The sequence below is a fragment of the Ambystoma mexicanum genome, chromosome 5p (genome assembly GCF_040938575.1).
Source record: "Ambystoma mexicanum isolate Mex_15411 chromosome 5p, UKY_AmexF1_1, whole genome shotgun sequence".
Lineage (NCBI taxonomy): Eukaryota > Metazoa > Chordata > Amphibia > Caudata > Ambystomatidae > Ambystoma > Ambystoma mexicanum.
This window is the reverse complement of record NC_090930.1, coordinates 1,069,331,931-1,069,349,518: the sequence shown is the minus strand read 5'-3', so window position 1 is coordinate 1,069,349,518 and position 17,588 is coordinate 1,069,331,931. Positions and strand designations below refer to the sequence as shown.

The 17,588-nt window shown below is 44.3% G+C and overlaps 1 protein-coding gene across 2 annotated transcripts in view; it reads left to right on the top strand.

Moving 5' to 3' along the window:
* Positions 1-17,588, top strand: part of MRS2 (magnesium transporter MRS2) — a 327,025-nt gene that overhangs the window by 172,954 nt on the left and 136,483 nt on the right. For both annotated transcript variants that reach the window (XM_069613569.1, XM_069613570.1), the window contains exons 6-7: positions 10,809-10,939; positions 13,438-13,554. In XM_069613569.1, the coding sequence (XP_069469670.1) occupies positions 10,809-10,939; positions 13,438-13,554 (248 nt within the window). The remainder of the gene's footprint in view (positions 1-10,808; positions 10,940-13,437; positions 13,555-17,588) is intronic.

The window sequence follows — 17,588 nt, the reverse complement described above, 5'->3', positions numbered from 1 at the left end:
ATTGCAGTTGCAGGTCACAAATTGCCCCACATGCCAGAAGAACATTGGTGTTTCTCTGGGATCGGATGCCTCCCATGTGGGTTGTCCGTCTGCAAGCCCAGGCTGTAGCTCTGGCTGTGCTACGTTATAGGTGTCCCCTCCGGGGAGGAATGGGGATTCTGCCACGGATCCCTGGAGCTGCCGCTGTGCTTAGGGGACGGTGCACCCACATGGTGCATGGATGTCCAAGGCCGGGGACATCACCTCCAACCGTCTTGGCGGTGATGTCCAAGCCTACAGCACATTCTACTCGAGGCACTGGGACTTTCATTGCAAATGTTCCCTTAGAGTCTATTTGCAAAGCGGCAACCTGGAGTTCTGTACACACCTTTACAAAACACTATTGTCTAGACACTCATTCTAGATCTGATTCTCAGGTGGAACAAGCAGTATTGGGACTATCTTCACTACTGTTCCTTCTCACAACCCACCTCTTACTCCGGGTACTGCCTGCTAGTCTATGCACAGCATATGATTCTAAGCAGATTAACAAGCATCGGAAGTCATGCATTACTCACCATAATAGCATTTCTGATGATTTTATCTGCTTAGGTTCACATGCGCCCACCCTCCCTCCCCGCTTGGGTGGAAGGAACAAAGACGTCTTACTACTTTCTCTTTTATGTACTCACTCAAGATAGTCATCGGGCTCCCTCATGGCAGAAAAAATGCAATCGGAGGGACCTCGACGCGTGCGGGATATTGGGTACACTAAACGTCACATTTGTGTTACAGGCATGACGATGTCGGCGCCCCCTTTCGATTCTCGAAAGACGAGATGCAATACTCTGCGGTTACCACTGGATGTCGGACTATATGCACAGCATGTGAATCTAAGCCGATGAAATCAGAAATGCTATTATGGCGCGTAATGCATGTCATACCAAACCAGTAGAGTAAAGTGGCAACTTGGGCGCAATTCTTCTTCTTGTCTGAGATACCTACTTCAGGAAACCCTTAACACACATTGCCAACAGCCAAGAGGCTATCCAGAAGCAGTAAAAAGTCTGCTTGGGCACAATTCTCCTTCTACGAGTTATGAACTTGGGGAAACCTGTAACCCTCGTTGCCAGCAGTTTGTCCTGACCAAAGCTATTCCATTGGAAGAATATTGTGATCTTCTTATATCTGCTTTGCATCCTGGGAAGAAAACTTTGTGGTGGAAAAAGGACTTTGCTGAATCAAACCCTTTGCAAAGGACTTCCTGAATTGATGCAGTGGAAGGGAACCAAACTGGTCCCAAGGAGTATTTTGTGGGAATCGTATGTTTGAACTCTTGCACTGTTGTTGAACTAAAATCGGATCTATTTACCTTGTACTCTTTGGCGGTGTGTATTAGTGTGAGGGTCAGATACCTTTGAGACACTAAGTCATCATTCTTTAGTTTGGAGTTTCCTAGGTATGAACCTTCTCATTAGGATGGGGCAGTTAAGAGTTTATCTCACCCCTTTTTAATGTTAATAAAATGGCAGAGCTTGAGAAAACTATACCTTTTGGGTCTGGCTCGCATTTCTGACCTCTCACACAGCTGAGATCAATTATTTGATTTTGCTTAATTCCGAGTGTGGCCTGAAAATTGCTTGGCTGCAATTTATACAAAAGTCGTTAGACATTCTGTATCAACAGAAATGTTGACTGTTATGTTGATTTATACTGTGCACCACTACAACCCAAGGGCAGTCTCCAGGCTCTCGCATGGTTCTGCAAGAGAGGGTGGGTGTGTTAGGATAGGATAGGTTCAGAACCAGTAGGAACTGGCATCTGTGTGCATTGTTTTGTGTGTGGGAGTTGGTTGAGAGGCTCCGCTTGTAACCATTTGATCTCTAAAACTCAGGACATCCTGTCCTCTCTCTCTCTCTCTCTCTCTGTCTCTCCTCCTCTCCCCCCTCCTCCCTCTACTCCCTGCTCTTCCTCTGGCCCCTCTTCGGCCACCTCCCTTCCCTCCTTCTCTGCCTTTCCCCTGTTCTCCCCAGACAAGGTTTCCAGACAAGTCTGATCTATGAAAGTCTCGTCAAAACAGGTTCACCCCTGTTCCTTCAAAACCATCAAGGACCACATTGCAACCATTCCATCGCCACTAGTGTCTTCACTTCCCCCGCCCCAAAGCACTTCCTTGTGCACCATCTTCTTAAGAAACCCTCTGCCAACCCTTCCTGCCCAGCTAACTATCGCCCATTCTCCACCACACCTTTACTGGGCAAACTCCTGGAAAAGCAGGTCATCTCCCAGCTTAATCTTCACACTGAATCTGTTGGTTGTCTCCATGACCATCAGTCTGGCCTCAGAGCTGCCAGAAACACGGAAACCGCTCTCTTGAACATTCGTGAAGACCTGCTCTCCAACTTTGATTACAACACCCCATGTGTCCTCATCTTACTTGATCTCTCTTCTGCCTTTGACACGGTCAACCATGCCATTCTGCTCAACTGTCTCCGGGATGACCTGGGTATCACTGATCAGGCCCTGGCTTGGCTGACTTCTTTCCTCTCCGATCGACCCTCCCCAGTCCAACTGGGGTCCTTCCTCTCCTCTATCTCTCTGTTGTTCCCCAGGGGTCTAACCTCTCTCCCTGGCTGTTCAACCAATACCTGTCACTTCTTGTTCACTGCATTGCATGTCTCTGCCCCAACTTTCAGTGCTATGCGGATGACACTCAACTCATTTTCAGGCTCACTTTTGCCACCTCTTCTCCTTGTCTCATCTCTGACTGTCTGCTATCCAGGAGTGGTGTGTCGCCAATGATCTCTACCCCGCAAGACTGGGATTCTCCTCATCGGCACACCTGCTCCCTTCTTTCCTGTTACTCTCTTGGCCCTCTTCCTGCTCCCACCTGTGAGGCTAAAAACCTCAGGGTCATCTTCGACTCCACACACTCCTTTTCTCCTCACATCTCTGACGTCTCTAAGAAGTCAAACTACCAACTGCACCTCCTCGGAGGTATTTTTCCTTTCCTCTCCTTCCTCCAGAAGCTCACTGTCTCCAGAGCTCTGGTTCTCTAGGCTGGACTACTGCAGCAGCCTCTTTCTAAATCTGCCTGCCTCTACTCTCCGCCCTCTGCAACTCATCCAAAACAGGACGGTGAGACTTGTCCTTGGCCTCAAGCCCGGGCCGCCACCCACTGGAATGCACTGCCACCTCACATCAGAATGATTGAATCCCACCAAGCCTTCCGCAAAGCTGTTAAAACCAAGCTCTTTGTATGAAACGTACCTGACTGCATTCTGTTACTGTATTACGAATATCATGCCTCACCTGCAACTATGCCTTTAAATTGTATATCCATAAGACCTCTGGTCTCATGCATATCTGCTGAATTAAGAATCCAACACTTACTTGTAACAGCGCCTCGATATCCATGGGCTGCAAGTGCGCTCTACAAATGCGAATAAATAAAATAAATAAAAATTGTATCTCTAGGACTGAAATCACTGCTCTGGCTCCGCGTGGCGACGAGGATTAGGTTCAAAATCCTTTGCAGTGTCCATATGGCCTTCAGGGGCTTCGGGCCTCAATACCTTCAACTCTCTCTTCCTAAATATCTTCGTTCTCGAGATCTTCGCTCATCTACCTCCAACTCCCTCAGGGTCAGTTGCTTCTCCAAGCAACAAGACGGTGGTAGATTTTCTTCTGCTGGGGCCTCCCTCTGGAACAGCCTCCCTGCCTCTCTGAAACTTGAGGGGAACCATCTCTGGTTCCGGAAACACCTCAAGACCTTCCTCTTTGCTTCTGCTTTCTCTCCTCTGCTGATCTCCTGTTTGAAAATGAAACTGCTCTGGTTTACCTGGCTACCCTCTGATCCTGGGCCCAGGTCCCCTCCTGCCAGTTGCACACCTGCACTGCCACCCTGGCACTCAGACTGTTTCTGCATCCCTACAGCCTCCTACCAGCACTTGACACCTGATGTCTGCCCTTAAACTTGCACTTGCCACCAGCTGGCCGCACTTTTTATTTGTTATCTCTGTGTTTATTTATTTGATTTATTTATCTTTATTTTTCACAGTTATCTTATGTACTGCACTGCCCTCTCCCCTTTCCTCCCACACTTCTCCCCTTCCGCCCTCCCCTGCACTTGCGCGATCTCAATGTCACTTGACCTAGTAAGATCGCTGTCTTCCCTCTTTTCCCCCTCCCTTGCCTCGTCGCGCCTTGAAACACCTGTGTATAGGCACATTATAAATGTCATATATCATAGTCCAGCTTTCACTCCATCTCACAATTGAAGGAGATATCGAAAATATCTACAAAAATACCTGTGTGAAAATGGAGCTAGTTATACAGATACCGCAGTGTCCCTCAGCCCTACCTCAAACACATCTTTTTGAAGGACTGTTATTTAATTTCAAGACTTCATTTTAATTGTCTTAATGTAGAGAAGTAAATGGCAACAGTATTTTGTCCTTTCTGTATTTTTTTGCCTGAAATACACACATTTGAGGTGCTGCTTACTGTCCTCTGTTTTGAGGAACCAAAACACGAACCAGTTTAGGTTGCTACTGATCGATTTACTATGGGCTAATGAGACGGCGGTATCTGGGTTTTATCAAAATTCTTAGCTAATCGATCTAAAACATATCCACTGTTCTATATTTTGTAATCGCCTCTTGTTCTTATTGTAATTCAGTAACATACTAAAATGTAGTCTTTAGTATGAATATTTTTTTAATATAAAGTTTTACAATGTTATGTGATGTATTGGAATTGCTTTCTGCGTTTAGAAAGATTAAAGTTTTCATAGATATTATTTATCTGAAATAAACTACTCGTTTAATTCATACAATCGCGACATAGGTTAGTTTTCACCCAGTCTCATCCAGTCTATCATATTTAGTTTTGGAGGTTGGGGTCCTTGTGGTAGGGCAACGTTTCCTGTAAATTATGTATACAAGGTATTTCTCAACCGTAGGAATCTGTAATCCGGAACAAGGTGACCTCTCTAAAAAAAAAATAAACAAAAAAACTATACAACAAAATATGAAAAAAAAATTTTTAAAATGGTTTCCTTCCAACCACTGGTCTGAAATGTGTAAAATATATTTGGTATCCCATCCAGTGCCTTTCCAATACTCCCCACACAGGCAATGTCTCACATCCGGCAAAGTATTTGCACGTGTTAGCTTACCTTACAGCCATCTGCGTGTTCTAATTTCTCCATTTTCGCCACACCCAGATTACACACACAACAGCATTTGGTAAGAGTCCTCGTTTTCACTGTGGCTGCTCCTCCCATTATAATGGAAATGTCCTCCATTGTTCTACGTCCGCAGCAAATCTCTGTATTACCAGTTCCACATGCAGTCTTGAACTCGCTTTGTTTCTTGTTATCTGGATTCCCAGGTTTGCAATTTGTGAAGCAATGCTATAATGGGATCCCTACAGGAATGCATCTTTGCCACCATTTAGCGCAAAAGGACTTGATTATCCCTGTTTATTCTAAGATCCTGCCAAAAGGAAAGAGCAGCCTCGTCTGAAACTCGATCAGACGTTTCCTGCAGTAGATCTTTCACTGCATTTTACCATGACATTTTTATGAGGGGTGTGGGGGAGCAGCAGATCCCCAGAACCCCTGTCCCACCCGCCTCCCACATACTCCCTATTTTTCCACCCCTGATCCTTTACCGCCCACAAAAATACCAAGTAAAATGCAGTGAAATATACCTTTCTGAAAAATAGTAAAATGGCTGCAGGGGGGTACCCTGATACCTTCCGTGAAGCTGAAAAGTGTAGTCTTGCTCAAGGTAAGAACCACTCGGCTTAGTTTAAAGCCTTTGCTGCAATTGTTTCTGCCAGATCTGTTATTGAAACATCTGTGAAGGGTTATTCAAGTGGATTTTCTCTGAATAAATCTACATTGATCTGCTTGGAACAGCTAGTCGATTTAAGTTCACAAAGTCTGTGATTTTAGCGATTTGCCAACAGGAGGCACAGGCGTCTGTAGATTTTCCTTTTGTGTTGTAATATAATGGCCTGCCTAAGATTCCACTGAATGTCTCCCTTCTCTCTGCGTGTGGGTTACATATTATTTTAATTTAATGTACCCCTCGATGCCTACATGTGCACCAAGGTACTATCTAAAAACGTTGAGCCATGGAGTTCAATTTCCGGGAAGGGGTATTTTAGGAAAACCTGGGAGATATACAAGCTGATGTTTCTCTTGTGTAAATGGAGTTTAAAATGGTCATCTGTATTGCCTAGTTTTTGGGAAGGAGAGTTCTGAGGGTGGGAGCTCTATGAGGCGGCGCAATACTTCCATTGGCAGTCTGTTTGGAGCAGGGTTACTCGCTGATTTTAGCCGTAGGAGGCCCTTCTCCAACACTTTTGATGGCAATGGTAGTCAGGAAGTTAGTGTTCCAGCTCTGCAGACTGAAAAAAAGTCCCAATGTAGGCCCTTCTGCAATGGTTTGTTGTGAATCTGTCAAACTACTGGCATGTCGCCCACAACATCTATCAAGTCTGCTTTGATAGACTTCCTCTGATTCAGATATAGCTCTTGGTAATACTCTGCAAACCATGTGGTTCTCCAACTGACCAATTATTTAGCTTCTTCGTCTTTTTTTTCTCTAGCCATAATAACATGTTTCCTCCATTATCACCATTTTTATAGTTGCCTCCCCCTCAATTAAATCAGAATACCTCTTTGGCATTATCAAAGTGGTTTCTCTCTCCGGATTCTAACAATTCCATGTGTGTGTTCAGGTCACTCCAGTTTAGGAACTTTCAACAAGCCAAACGAGGCATTTGTTGCTGTGAGATTTCACTCTTTTTTTCTTTTTAGCTTTCAGGATGTACACAACTCCAGTCCTCCCATGCTTACTCCCTCATCCTCCACAAGTGCGATAATTGTTTCAAGTAGTAGTTATTTCGTGATCTCTACTTCACCCAACCGATCTGCATTGTGCTGCCATATTCGTTACGTTCGGATTACAACCCCATATTGCAATACTTGTGGGGGATGGAATTTGATTTCTCTCACTTCGCAGTTGTCTTTTCATGTGAGTATCATGAAGTCCAAGATGGATAATGTAGAATGTGGCCCTTAGTGAAAGGACTAGTCCTGCTCCTCTGGGTGGGGCTCCTGCTACGTGCCTGACACACCCATCATCTGTACAGCTACATAATCTGGTATGGACCCACCTCTTTCTCGACTTCATTCCCATGAAGGTCGACTGTGTCCATTCAAATCGCCACCCACCAATATCAAATCTGCATCCAAATCCATGCGTCTATTACCAACTTCATGGACAAGGGTAGGGGGGAGCATAAACATCTATTGAGAACATCACGATTGTCTTTTTTTCTCTCTGTAGAGATGGAACAGTAACTGCCTGACTAATCTTGCCATCCGGGGTGACCCTCTGGTGAATCTGGCATGTTTAACCTTATTTTAACGCAATCATCCCAGGAAGTTACATTTCTCAACTATCCAGTCCTTCTCAGGAGGAAAACCACGTCTGGTTTGTGCCTGTTCAACGAATTGCATCACTGTCCACATTTTATCACACATACCATTCACATTCTTATAATAATTTGTCCCCCATGTGTCTCACATTAGGATCGTAGCCATTCAATTAAAATTGTGGTAATATCTCCTTCACGTTTCCCTAGCCTTTGATGTATGACCTTAAACTCTTAACCAATGAAGCTCCAATTGCCCACTCCAGAAACTCGAACTACATTAATCACTCCATGTTTTGCCTAGCACTATCTTTCCTGCAGGTTAAGGTGGCGGTGTGAACTGGAATAATATTCCCAGCCCGTATAGCCCAGCCACTACCCATCCCATCTAGTATCTTTTCCATTGCCCCTGTACCTGAACTCATTCAGTTTTCATGATAGCTCATGATGGTTCACGATAGTCTTAAATACATTTCCAAGCAGCTTACTGTACATTTTGGTTTCCAATCCTCTTAGTAACTTTTGAATCTGTACAAGTAAGACAGCTGGGGCAGGACTTTCTCTTTCCACTAGATGTCCCCTTCCACTATATGTCCAGGTTCTGAATTGGGCCAGCTGGTGCAACCACTACTCTGTCGGTCTTATCTTTGAGCCACTGAGTAGTAGCCTAGCAGTGGTGGGAGTGGAGAGGCTCATTGAGCCTCTTGTTCTCTAATTAGTTCCAGGCTTGCTCCTCTCAGATGCCATCTTTCTGTTCTGTCCTATGCGTCTTGTGAGTTCTAAAAGAACCAGGATCTCCCCTCATGGATTATTTTCAACCTCACCTGAAACATACACTTTCATCTGTGGTCTTATTGGCATTTGGGTGCTGTTTAGAAAGAGCAGCACTGGTGCGTTTCACCACCTGAAGCGGTATCTCCATTTGGCTGTTTGCAGGATTTCTTCCTGGACCTACTTTTATTGTTCCCTTCAACCCACTCTGGGAGGCATTCGTGTTAGGCTTTGTTGAGTTTCTATGCGCTGCCTTTACTGCAGTGTTATTGAGGCCAGTCATTTGCTCATAGAGGGTGTTGATTTGGGTTTCCAGATCAGTTGTACACAATTCTACCTCAGCCTGACACATTTTTCAAGCCGATCCGTACCAAATCATCTCCTTTCCCACTCACCCATTCATGGACAGCTAGGAGGACTTCTCTAAATGTTGCTTTTAGTGTATTCGTAGTTGGTTGGACATCTTGACCTAGTGTTGTCACATCCTCTTTGTTTGCGGCCAATACTCTGCTGTATGTAGTTTTATAAAGGGAAACACCTCTTAGAGTAGGGACACAGCGGCATTTCCAAACTCCCTTTTAATTGTAATAAATGGTTATGACCAAAACCAAAAGTCCTTGTGTCCGTGTCTAATTCCTGGTTCCTCACTCCCCCTTTTACTGTTGTATTTTTCTTTCCCAACCATTCTTTCCTCTGTGGCTGTAGTCCTTCTTCTCGTTCCAGATCAGCTAGATGCTGGTCTTGTGCGCAGTGCTCCAGATAAGATTTTGAAGTGGCAATATTTTACTCCCTATTTTTTTAAAGTTGGAAGTAAAAATGCAAGTCCTGTTCCAAGTGGGCGTATTCAATAAGTGAGTAAAAAAGTCTTTCAACTGTAAAATGAATGTTTTGTAAGAAATATTTCTTTACACTAAGTTATTCAGACCAGACAGTAATATTAGTAAAGCTTCTTGTGGCACTGTGTACTACTGATATATCCATGGAGCTGTGTGGATGAAAGGTGGGGGGCATGCTCCTATGTTTGTTTCCCTTTTTTGTTGGGTTTTATTTTTTACTCCCCACTTTATTTTCTGGGGGAGTATTTGTAGGGAGTAAACATGTCTGATTAACCCCTTATATGCAGGGATCTTGTGTGGGTGAGTCACAGAATTTCACTGGCCATCAGATGCCATATGTTCCATATGCAGTGTTGCATTGTCATGTTGTGGCCAGTTTTTATGTGGGGGGGGGGATAAAGGGGGGACACTTGTGCCACTGTCAAATTACAACTCTACATGCCAATCCTCACGGCCTTGTTGTAAGGGGCTGGCAATGTCAGTGGATGTGCAACCCTGCATGCCCTAATACAGGGACTGCATACTGTACATACCAGACCAACTAGTCCAAATGGCTTGATAGCTGATACTAAAGGACACACCTCGCCTAGGCATAGATCCTACTAGACCGCATACATTGGCAGAGCACAATGTATGTGCCTTCAGTATGCATATTTGCTTTTCAATAAATGAGGGCAGTTTATGCACAGTGTGTTACATCTGAGATCACACGGGTACACAGTAACTTGGTTTTTATTCTCAAGATCAGTTTTAACTCATTTAGAAGCCATATGTACATAAAGGGCAAGAGACGCCCACCAACCCTCACTCTTAATCAAGCTTGGACCCCAAAAAGCACTCCCAGAACATCCTTTCAAACCCACTCTCTACATTCTGACCTAGCATTCACTCTGCAGACACTAACCTTTCTACAATGCATAGTGGCCATCGGTGCAAGACACCAGAACCAACACATCATAAATAAAATACCACATGAAGCAAACTTTGGGAAACAGTCTAATATCCCCAATTCCTATGAGTTTTTAAGAATGCTTGGTTGAGTCCATGTTCCAGAAGTGGAGGTAAAGTCAAAACGTGTGATCTGCTTTCAAGAGGCTAAATGACATTAGTGTAGGGTCTGGTGGATGAATGAGACATGGGTATGAGAAATTCTACATTAAGCTCGGGGTGATTGGTGTTTTTGGTAGGAGGGAAGGGGATGGGTGCAACGTCAGATCATGATGTTGGAAAGTGGGCAGCAGGGAGGATAATATTGACTGGAGCAGTGAGGGTGGAGTATTGTGTAAGATGCATGCTCACATACTTGGTTTTATTTATCAACAAATCAAACACGAATGTGTGTACAGCAGTGGAAGCGTGCACCTATAATTCTTGTATCCATGAGCATCAGTCGTGACTTGCCAACTGATCGGGCATGCTTTGCTGTAATTGCAATTTTTAAAGCTATGCTTGACACTTCTAAACCTATTCTCTTTGTGTGGCTTTTTTCTGCTCACCTTTTCACTGGTTTCATTTCTGCCTAGATAAGGGACCCATGGATGAATAAATTAGAAATTGGGGCTTCAAGTGTATAATTTCAATATTGCTAATAGACTTTCCAAAGTACAGTACTTCAAGGCATGGCAATGTATAGGCCTGGTTAAAATGTAGTTTGTTTACAGAATGGCCCATTATTTGGTTTAGTGTTGAGATGTGTAAGAGGTTACAATGCCACAGAGAATTCTAAAATGGCTGTTTTAATCCTTATTAAAGGGTAATGTTGTTATCTAGATCAACACGCTGCAGGGACAACTTCAGAGTCTGCAGCCATACATCCTTGAGACCTTGGAAGCTCTCGTTGATCCCAAGCAGTTGTCAGTGGATAGGAGCAAGCTGCACATATTGCTACAAAATGGCAAGAGGTAAGCATACAAATCAGGCAAATAAATGGTTAAGGCAAGATTTATTGTGGGACGTTTTTGTTGAGAGCAAATGCAAACAATAATGTAAGAGGAATAGTCCTTCCATGTCAATAGAGCGTAGTATGTTTTAATATTAGTAATTGTTTATTTATTTATTATTTATTTATTCAAATTTGTTGAGCGCACATCAGCCCAGAAGCATCGTGGCGCTTGTTACAGAAATCTTAGTTGCAAAGGAGACCGTAGTTACAATCAATACATAAATTACATAGGAAATATATACAATAGCAAGGCAGTATATTTACATGGCTTCCTGAAATTTGCTAGTTATTTAGCAAGGAACAAGGTTTTCAATTTCCTGCGGAAGATGGGAAGTGAGTTTTCCGTTCGGATGTCTGAAGGGAGAGCGTTCCATGTCTGTGCTGCAATGTAGGGAAAACCTAGACCTCCGGCTTTGGTTTTTTTGATGCGTGGGGTGCAGAGTAGGTTGGCGTATTGCGTCCTGGTGGGACGTGTGGAGGAAGGTTTGAGGATGGTGTCTGAAAGATAGGACGGGGCGGAGAAGGAGAGGCATTTGTGAGTGAGGGTGAGGATTTTGAGGGTGATCCGTTCTTTGACTGGGAGCCATTTGGCTGAGAGCCTGGCCTGGGTGATATGCTCTCTTCTTGGGATACTGAGAGCGGCCCGGAGAGCGTTGTTCTGTGTGATTTGTAGTCTATTTATGTTTTTGGCTGATGTGCCTGCTAGGAGAGCATTGCAGTAGTCCAATTTGGCTCCTATGGTTGCCCTCGCTATGAAGAGGCAGTTAGGTTTAGAGAGGTAAGGCTTAATGGCGTTTATAAGTTTGGTAGTGTGTGCGGATGCGGAAGTGATAGCGCTGATTTGTCTGGTCATGGATAGTGAGGAGTCAAGGTATACTCCCAGTGTCTTGACGGCTGTGGACACGGGAATGATGGAGTTGTCAATTGAGAAGTTGGTGTACAGTTTGTCCAATTTGTCCAGGGTGTTCTGTTGGCCTAGTATCAAGATTTCGGTCTTATCCCCATTGAGGCAGAGGCCATTAATTGCCATCCAAGCCTTGATGATGGAATAGATGGTGTGGAGTGCCTTTGCGTCTTCGTTGTATGAGCCTGAGAGGGGAAGAAGTACTTGTGTGTCGTCCGCGTAGTTCGTGTAGGTGATGCCGTGTGAGTCAAGTTTGTCAAAGAGGGGCTTGGTGAACAAGTTATAGAGTGTGGGTGCAGTGCAGGAACCTTGAGGGACCCCGCAGTGGATTGTTGTGGGTGTGGCGTTAGCGATGTCCGAGAAAACTTTCATGGCTCTACCTTCGAGGAAGGAAGTGATCCAGGCGGCTGTTTTGTTTGCATTAGGGATTGTGTACAACTTGGAAAGATTGCAGTTGAATAGTCACCCGTAAATTATCACAATTTCGTACATGACAAAAAGTATCTCATGTTACACGCTCCTGGTTCAACTGGTATTCTACATGTAGAACAATCTGTCTTGCCAGGAAACATTTTTTTTCATAGTATTCGAATTTCTTTTGGTCTCTGATCTAGCACATTTCCATTAAAACAAAAACCTCTTTCAGAACACAAGACACAAATATGTTTAAAGTCCTCCCTCTTTGTCTAATGCTTTCGTATATATCGCATTTCTAAAAATGTAAACAATTTCTACTCACAGCCTAAACTATGGGTGTGGTGTTGGTGATTAATGTGTACTCGGATTAGGCCTGGCACAGATTTTCCTTTTGCACGTTTTGGAAAGACTCGTATTTCACATATTTTCTAAAGCACTCAAGTCTTATTTTGCCCCTTGGTGTAGCTCTTGGTATCTCGATGTTTTCATGACCTCAAATTATCTTGGCCACTTGGGAAATTATTATGTAGGACCAATTGCATTATTAAAGCCTTCATCAGGCCAATCACCATCCCAATGTAAGATATTCTCATTGGCAGGTTTAATGCGCCCCTCTACAACACAAGCAGAAGTTGGGGTCTCGCAGGACAGCTTTCTAACTAATAGAAACCCTGTATGTGTTCGTGCCAGGCTCTACACCGACTTCTACTCGAACTGCTTCTCGCAGGGAAACGTTCTATTCTTCCCAACTTGCATCCTACATTCATTAAATATTGCTGCCACACAAGTTAACAGACAACACATTTTAGAAATAAATGCAACACATGCCAAATAAAACAGAATTGTATTCCTGAAGTTTTTGGCTTCAAACTTAATTCTCAAAAAACATGGGTATAGTGTAGTAAAAAGCTTGGTGCTCTTTGTTTAATATTTCATACCAGCAATTTCAGTTTGTTGTTGAGCACTCTTACAACTAACACGCGTGCATGTAATATGTGCCATAGATCTTGCCATAAAATGTATGTCGCTGCACATTCTTGTCATTGTTTCTGGGTAATGCACTTTTAGGGTCAAACGAATGTGTTTTTCTTAATTGCAAACCCATCTCATTCTTTTTTTTTCTCATTCTATTTCAGTCTTTCAGAATTGGAAACTGATATTAAAGTTTTCAAAGAAGCTATATTGGAAATCCTGGACGATGATGAGTTAATAGAAGAGCTCTGCCTTACAAAATGGTCTGATTCGCAAGTACTGTAAGTATTGTATAAGGATGATGCCCCTTATTTGTCTTGATGCCAAAATGTCTTGACATGCAAGAGCCACCCAATGGGCCCACTGAAAAAGGACTGTGGCCATAACTGGTTGATCCTTGGTCCCACATGTTCATAGTCCTGGATAATGGGTGCTGGCCGCATATGATGACCAATGCACCTACTTTGATCAGGGCATGGCTGAATGCCCTACTCCTGGGATCCCTGAACAACCCAATGGATCCACTGAGCATGACCTGTAGATACACATTGGCACCTTTTCGACTTGGCAGAGCCTTCTGCCCTGCTCCGGGAACCCCACAACCATCTGCAAGACCCACTGACCATGGCATGCAACGATGTACAATGTCTTGTTTGCCAGGGCCTTCAACTCTTCTCCCACAGACTCTATTTTAACTAAGTGTTAGCCTCTTGGTACTCTGGCCCTGTCCCAGGAACCCCTTTTTGGATTCACTGGGTATTCTGCGTTCCAGGCATCCCTCCCAAATTAGCTGGGGCAGGGCCACTCACTCAAGTGACCTGTACCTATTGCGTAAGGCCTGCTTCCATGCTCAGTCGTTCCATGGCCAGTAGCAGGTTTTTTGGCTCTGCCCAAGATTCCCCGGATAGTCACTTACTGGCAATGGCCTGTGGCCATGACCAGTCACTCACTGGCTCACTGACATTTAATTGGGAACTGGCTTTTCTCTGCAGCTATGGCCAATGAGAGTAAGAAGGGGGTGGTGAGGGAGGTCAGGAACAAAATGTATAAGGATCCTCAAAAGTGGCTCTAGAGCCACCAGACTAGGATTTACTCTTATTACTGGAACAATGCAAGAAGTTTGAACGAAAGAGACCACTGGAATCTCATCACAGTTCATTTTGCCTTTCTAACAATTACTGAAAAAGCGAAACAATCTATCACATTCACCTCTTTTGAACACACGAATCACAAACCATCCACCCCTCAGTCTCACCCAATCTCCCAAAAGTGGTCACTTTGGTCTAGTGTGCAGGCATGCCCCATGTCCTCATTGCCACTCTTTCGTGGTCTTGGGTTTAGGCGCTAACTCCAGGTCAGAGACCTGGATGTTACCCACAGACCTAGATTTGGTCCATGGACATGTTTTGGGGGAATATTGTCCCCTTTAGGCCCCAAGAGGTGGACAATGTCATTTTGTATTTTCTCAAAGTGGGGGAAGCCAGACTCTGTGGGCTACAATGACCACTCCTTTGAAAAATGTTTGACCATGGCCACCAACCACGTTTCAGAGAGCCAAAATGTGGTCAACTCTTACTCCCTTTGGCCAGGGACGACCAAAGGAAAGCCTGCAGACACGAACCAAGTCCCACTGTAGCTATTTGGGTATCCAAAGACCCATATGTGGCTCCATGAGTTGTACTGAGGGAACGCCACTTATAGCTAATTTAAAAGAAACCTCTTTATGGCTTTGCGCCAAATATGTGGAAGCAAGTGTTAAGTACCAGATGCCAGCTCTTTGCCTAGGTTTAATGCAAATCTGTGGCTCTCGCTGTAGGTGAGCACAGACGTTGTCTATTGAGAATGAATGGGAACACCCTGTTTTTGGGATTACCACTTGTACTTTTGGTGGAACCAAGCTCAAGGGAGCTGTGGTGATCAGTCTGCAACAAGTAGTAGCCGCAGAGGATCTACGTTGAAAGATGGTATTCCGAAAAGCTAATGTTTCAAAATAGCGGAGCCGACTTGCTTGCATTTTGTAACTGGAGCTTTTTGGAATTTTTGTCCCCCTCTACACATTTAATATATGTGGGGGGTGTTACATGTGGTCGCCCTGCACCCCACGATACAAGTACTCATCCCGCTCCCTCTGTCTCAGGCACTCCAGGCACTCGGCACTCGAACACAAATACACAAAGCCGAAGTTGGGTGTAAAAGCTCTGTAATGCTAACGCACACACCAGGCTCTGGAGGGCTGCATTTGACTCTGCCCTTCCCCGGCCTGTCTCATACTTATGTATAAGGCGAAAGCTACATGATTATTCTCCTCCCATTAACCGTACGTATTAATAACAGGTCATTTCGCCGAAGATGGGAAATGAGTACATTTCGTAACTTCAGATTGTCTGTGAAAGGCAGGCTCTTATCAACCTTGGGAATTGAGCCAGCAGCTTCCTCACTGTGTACATTCTCGAAGGGAGGGCGTTCCACAGCTCAGCTGGCTGTGCTCTGCGACATCTGCTTTCATGGCTGTTGGATGTTGGGCCAGTCCTTTCATAAAGGCCAGTCCATTCGTATCCGATGCATCTCAAAATAAACCAGAGAGTACAGAATCAGAAATGTACCAGGTAACAGGGGGACAACCCTGCAACCACTGCAGCCCATAAAACTTAACTAGGGGAGCGGCGGACAGCCCTGCAACCCCCGCTCCCCCTGTCCGGCATTATGGTGTACGATTATTTTTACCAACCCAAATGGGCAATAAAAGCACTTTCGGCTTCTTATTTACGAGTATTTCGTCCAAAAAGGCCCCAGAGGGGGGCAGGTGATGGTGTCCCTGGAGCTGTTCCTGTGGGAATCAACCCTCGAATGGTTCATTGACACTCATTTAGTTCGCCCCCAAGGAACCTACCATTCTAATTCTGTACCCTACTTTTAATTGCAATCTTTTGCAGGTATCCCTCTCCCTGAGGACAATTTCTGCGGCTGGGTAAAGTTACAATGCGTTTTGGACATCCTCTACTCGGTGTTCCTGCAACCTTGAACCAACCAGCCTACCAACCAGCTCAGCGAGCCCCATGCGGCCTCACTGCACACCAGTGAAACCCATAGAGACAGGGGATTACATGTACTCGAACCTCCCGTACCCGGTTCTCCAATTAGATTGGTGTGTTTGATGTCAGGCTCTTTTTGCCAGGCAATCCTCTTCAAAATAAAAACGCTGGTACACATTCCTAGAGGCATTCATTGATCCAATACTTGCAGTGAAGTATGTTTGCCACTCACTGCAGCTTAATCACGGTGAGTGAAGTGTTGGTTATTCAAAAGGGCATTTAAATAGCCATTGGCCACTCAAACTACAAAGCCCATGATCCCAAGGGCCTTTCTAGTGGTTATGGCAGAATTATGTGGCACACAACTTCTCAAAGAGCAAATGCCTAACATTAATTTGTGGTGTAAAGAATTTTGTGTAAACGCTGACTAATTTGAATAATTGTGCCACATACTTCATAAAAAAAGCAAGTGTCTTTTAATAACTCTAATAATGGTTTGTAACATGCATTTTACAATCGCCCCAATGTGCACAGATTATTTGAGCAGAGTTTTGAAAACAAAGTTTGGAGTAAATAGGAGACCTACTCCATCCAAATATGAAGTGCCTCGGACGGTACAGTGTAAAATCAAGACGTGGCAGGGGAGGGTAGCAGAGCATTTTCACGTTTAAAATGGAAAGACCTCCAGGTCGACCACAATTTCGAGAGTTGCATGCATGTTATTGAAATAAACTGCAAATCAAAGAATAAACGTCGGTAGTGTTAGAACGATCGTTGTGCCACCAGCATATACATGTATTGTTTCTCTTATGCATGCAACTCTATCCGTTGAAATAAGTACATGCGCATGACGCACAGTGTATTCTAAAAAGGGTGAATGTCTTTGAGGACTCTCCTCGCCCATAAACTTGAATGTGGGTCCACTGTGTAAAGATGGGCACATCACATATAGTGACGGGGAGGATGAAAAGGGAATCGGACAGCCTAACAAACCGATTTTCCTACAAAACAAAAAACACTCATACTCCACTTCCTGGCGGTAGTTCCTCACACTACATAAATACATGGGGTGAGAAGAAAAGGGAACCGACATTTTGATAGTCATACAGACCCCTAAGGACGATATCAACGTGGTATGGTACTTGTAAAAATCCAAATGCACACATCAGTCAAAAACAATGCTGGGTGTGGTAAAAAGTCTTAAAATGCAGCCAGTGGTCATTAAAAATCAGATACATTTGAGATCATTAACAGTCCAATTCGTCCCAGAGAAAATAGTTTGT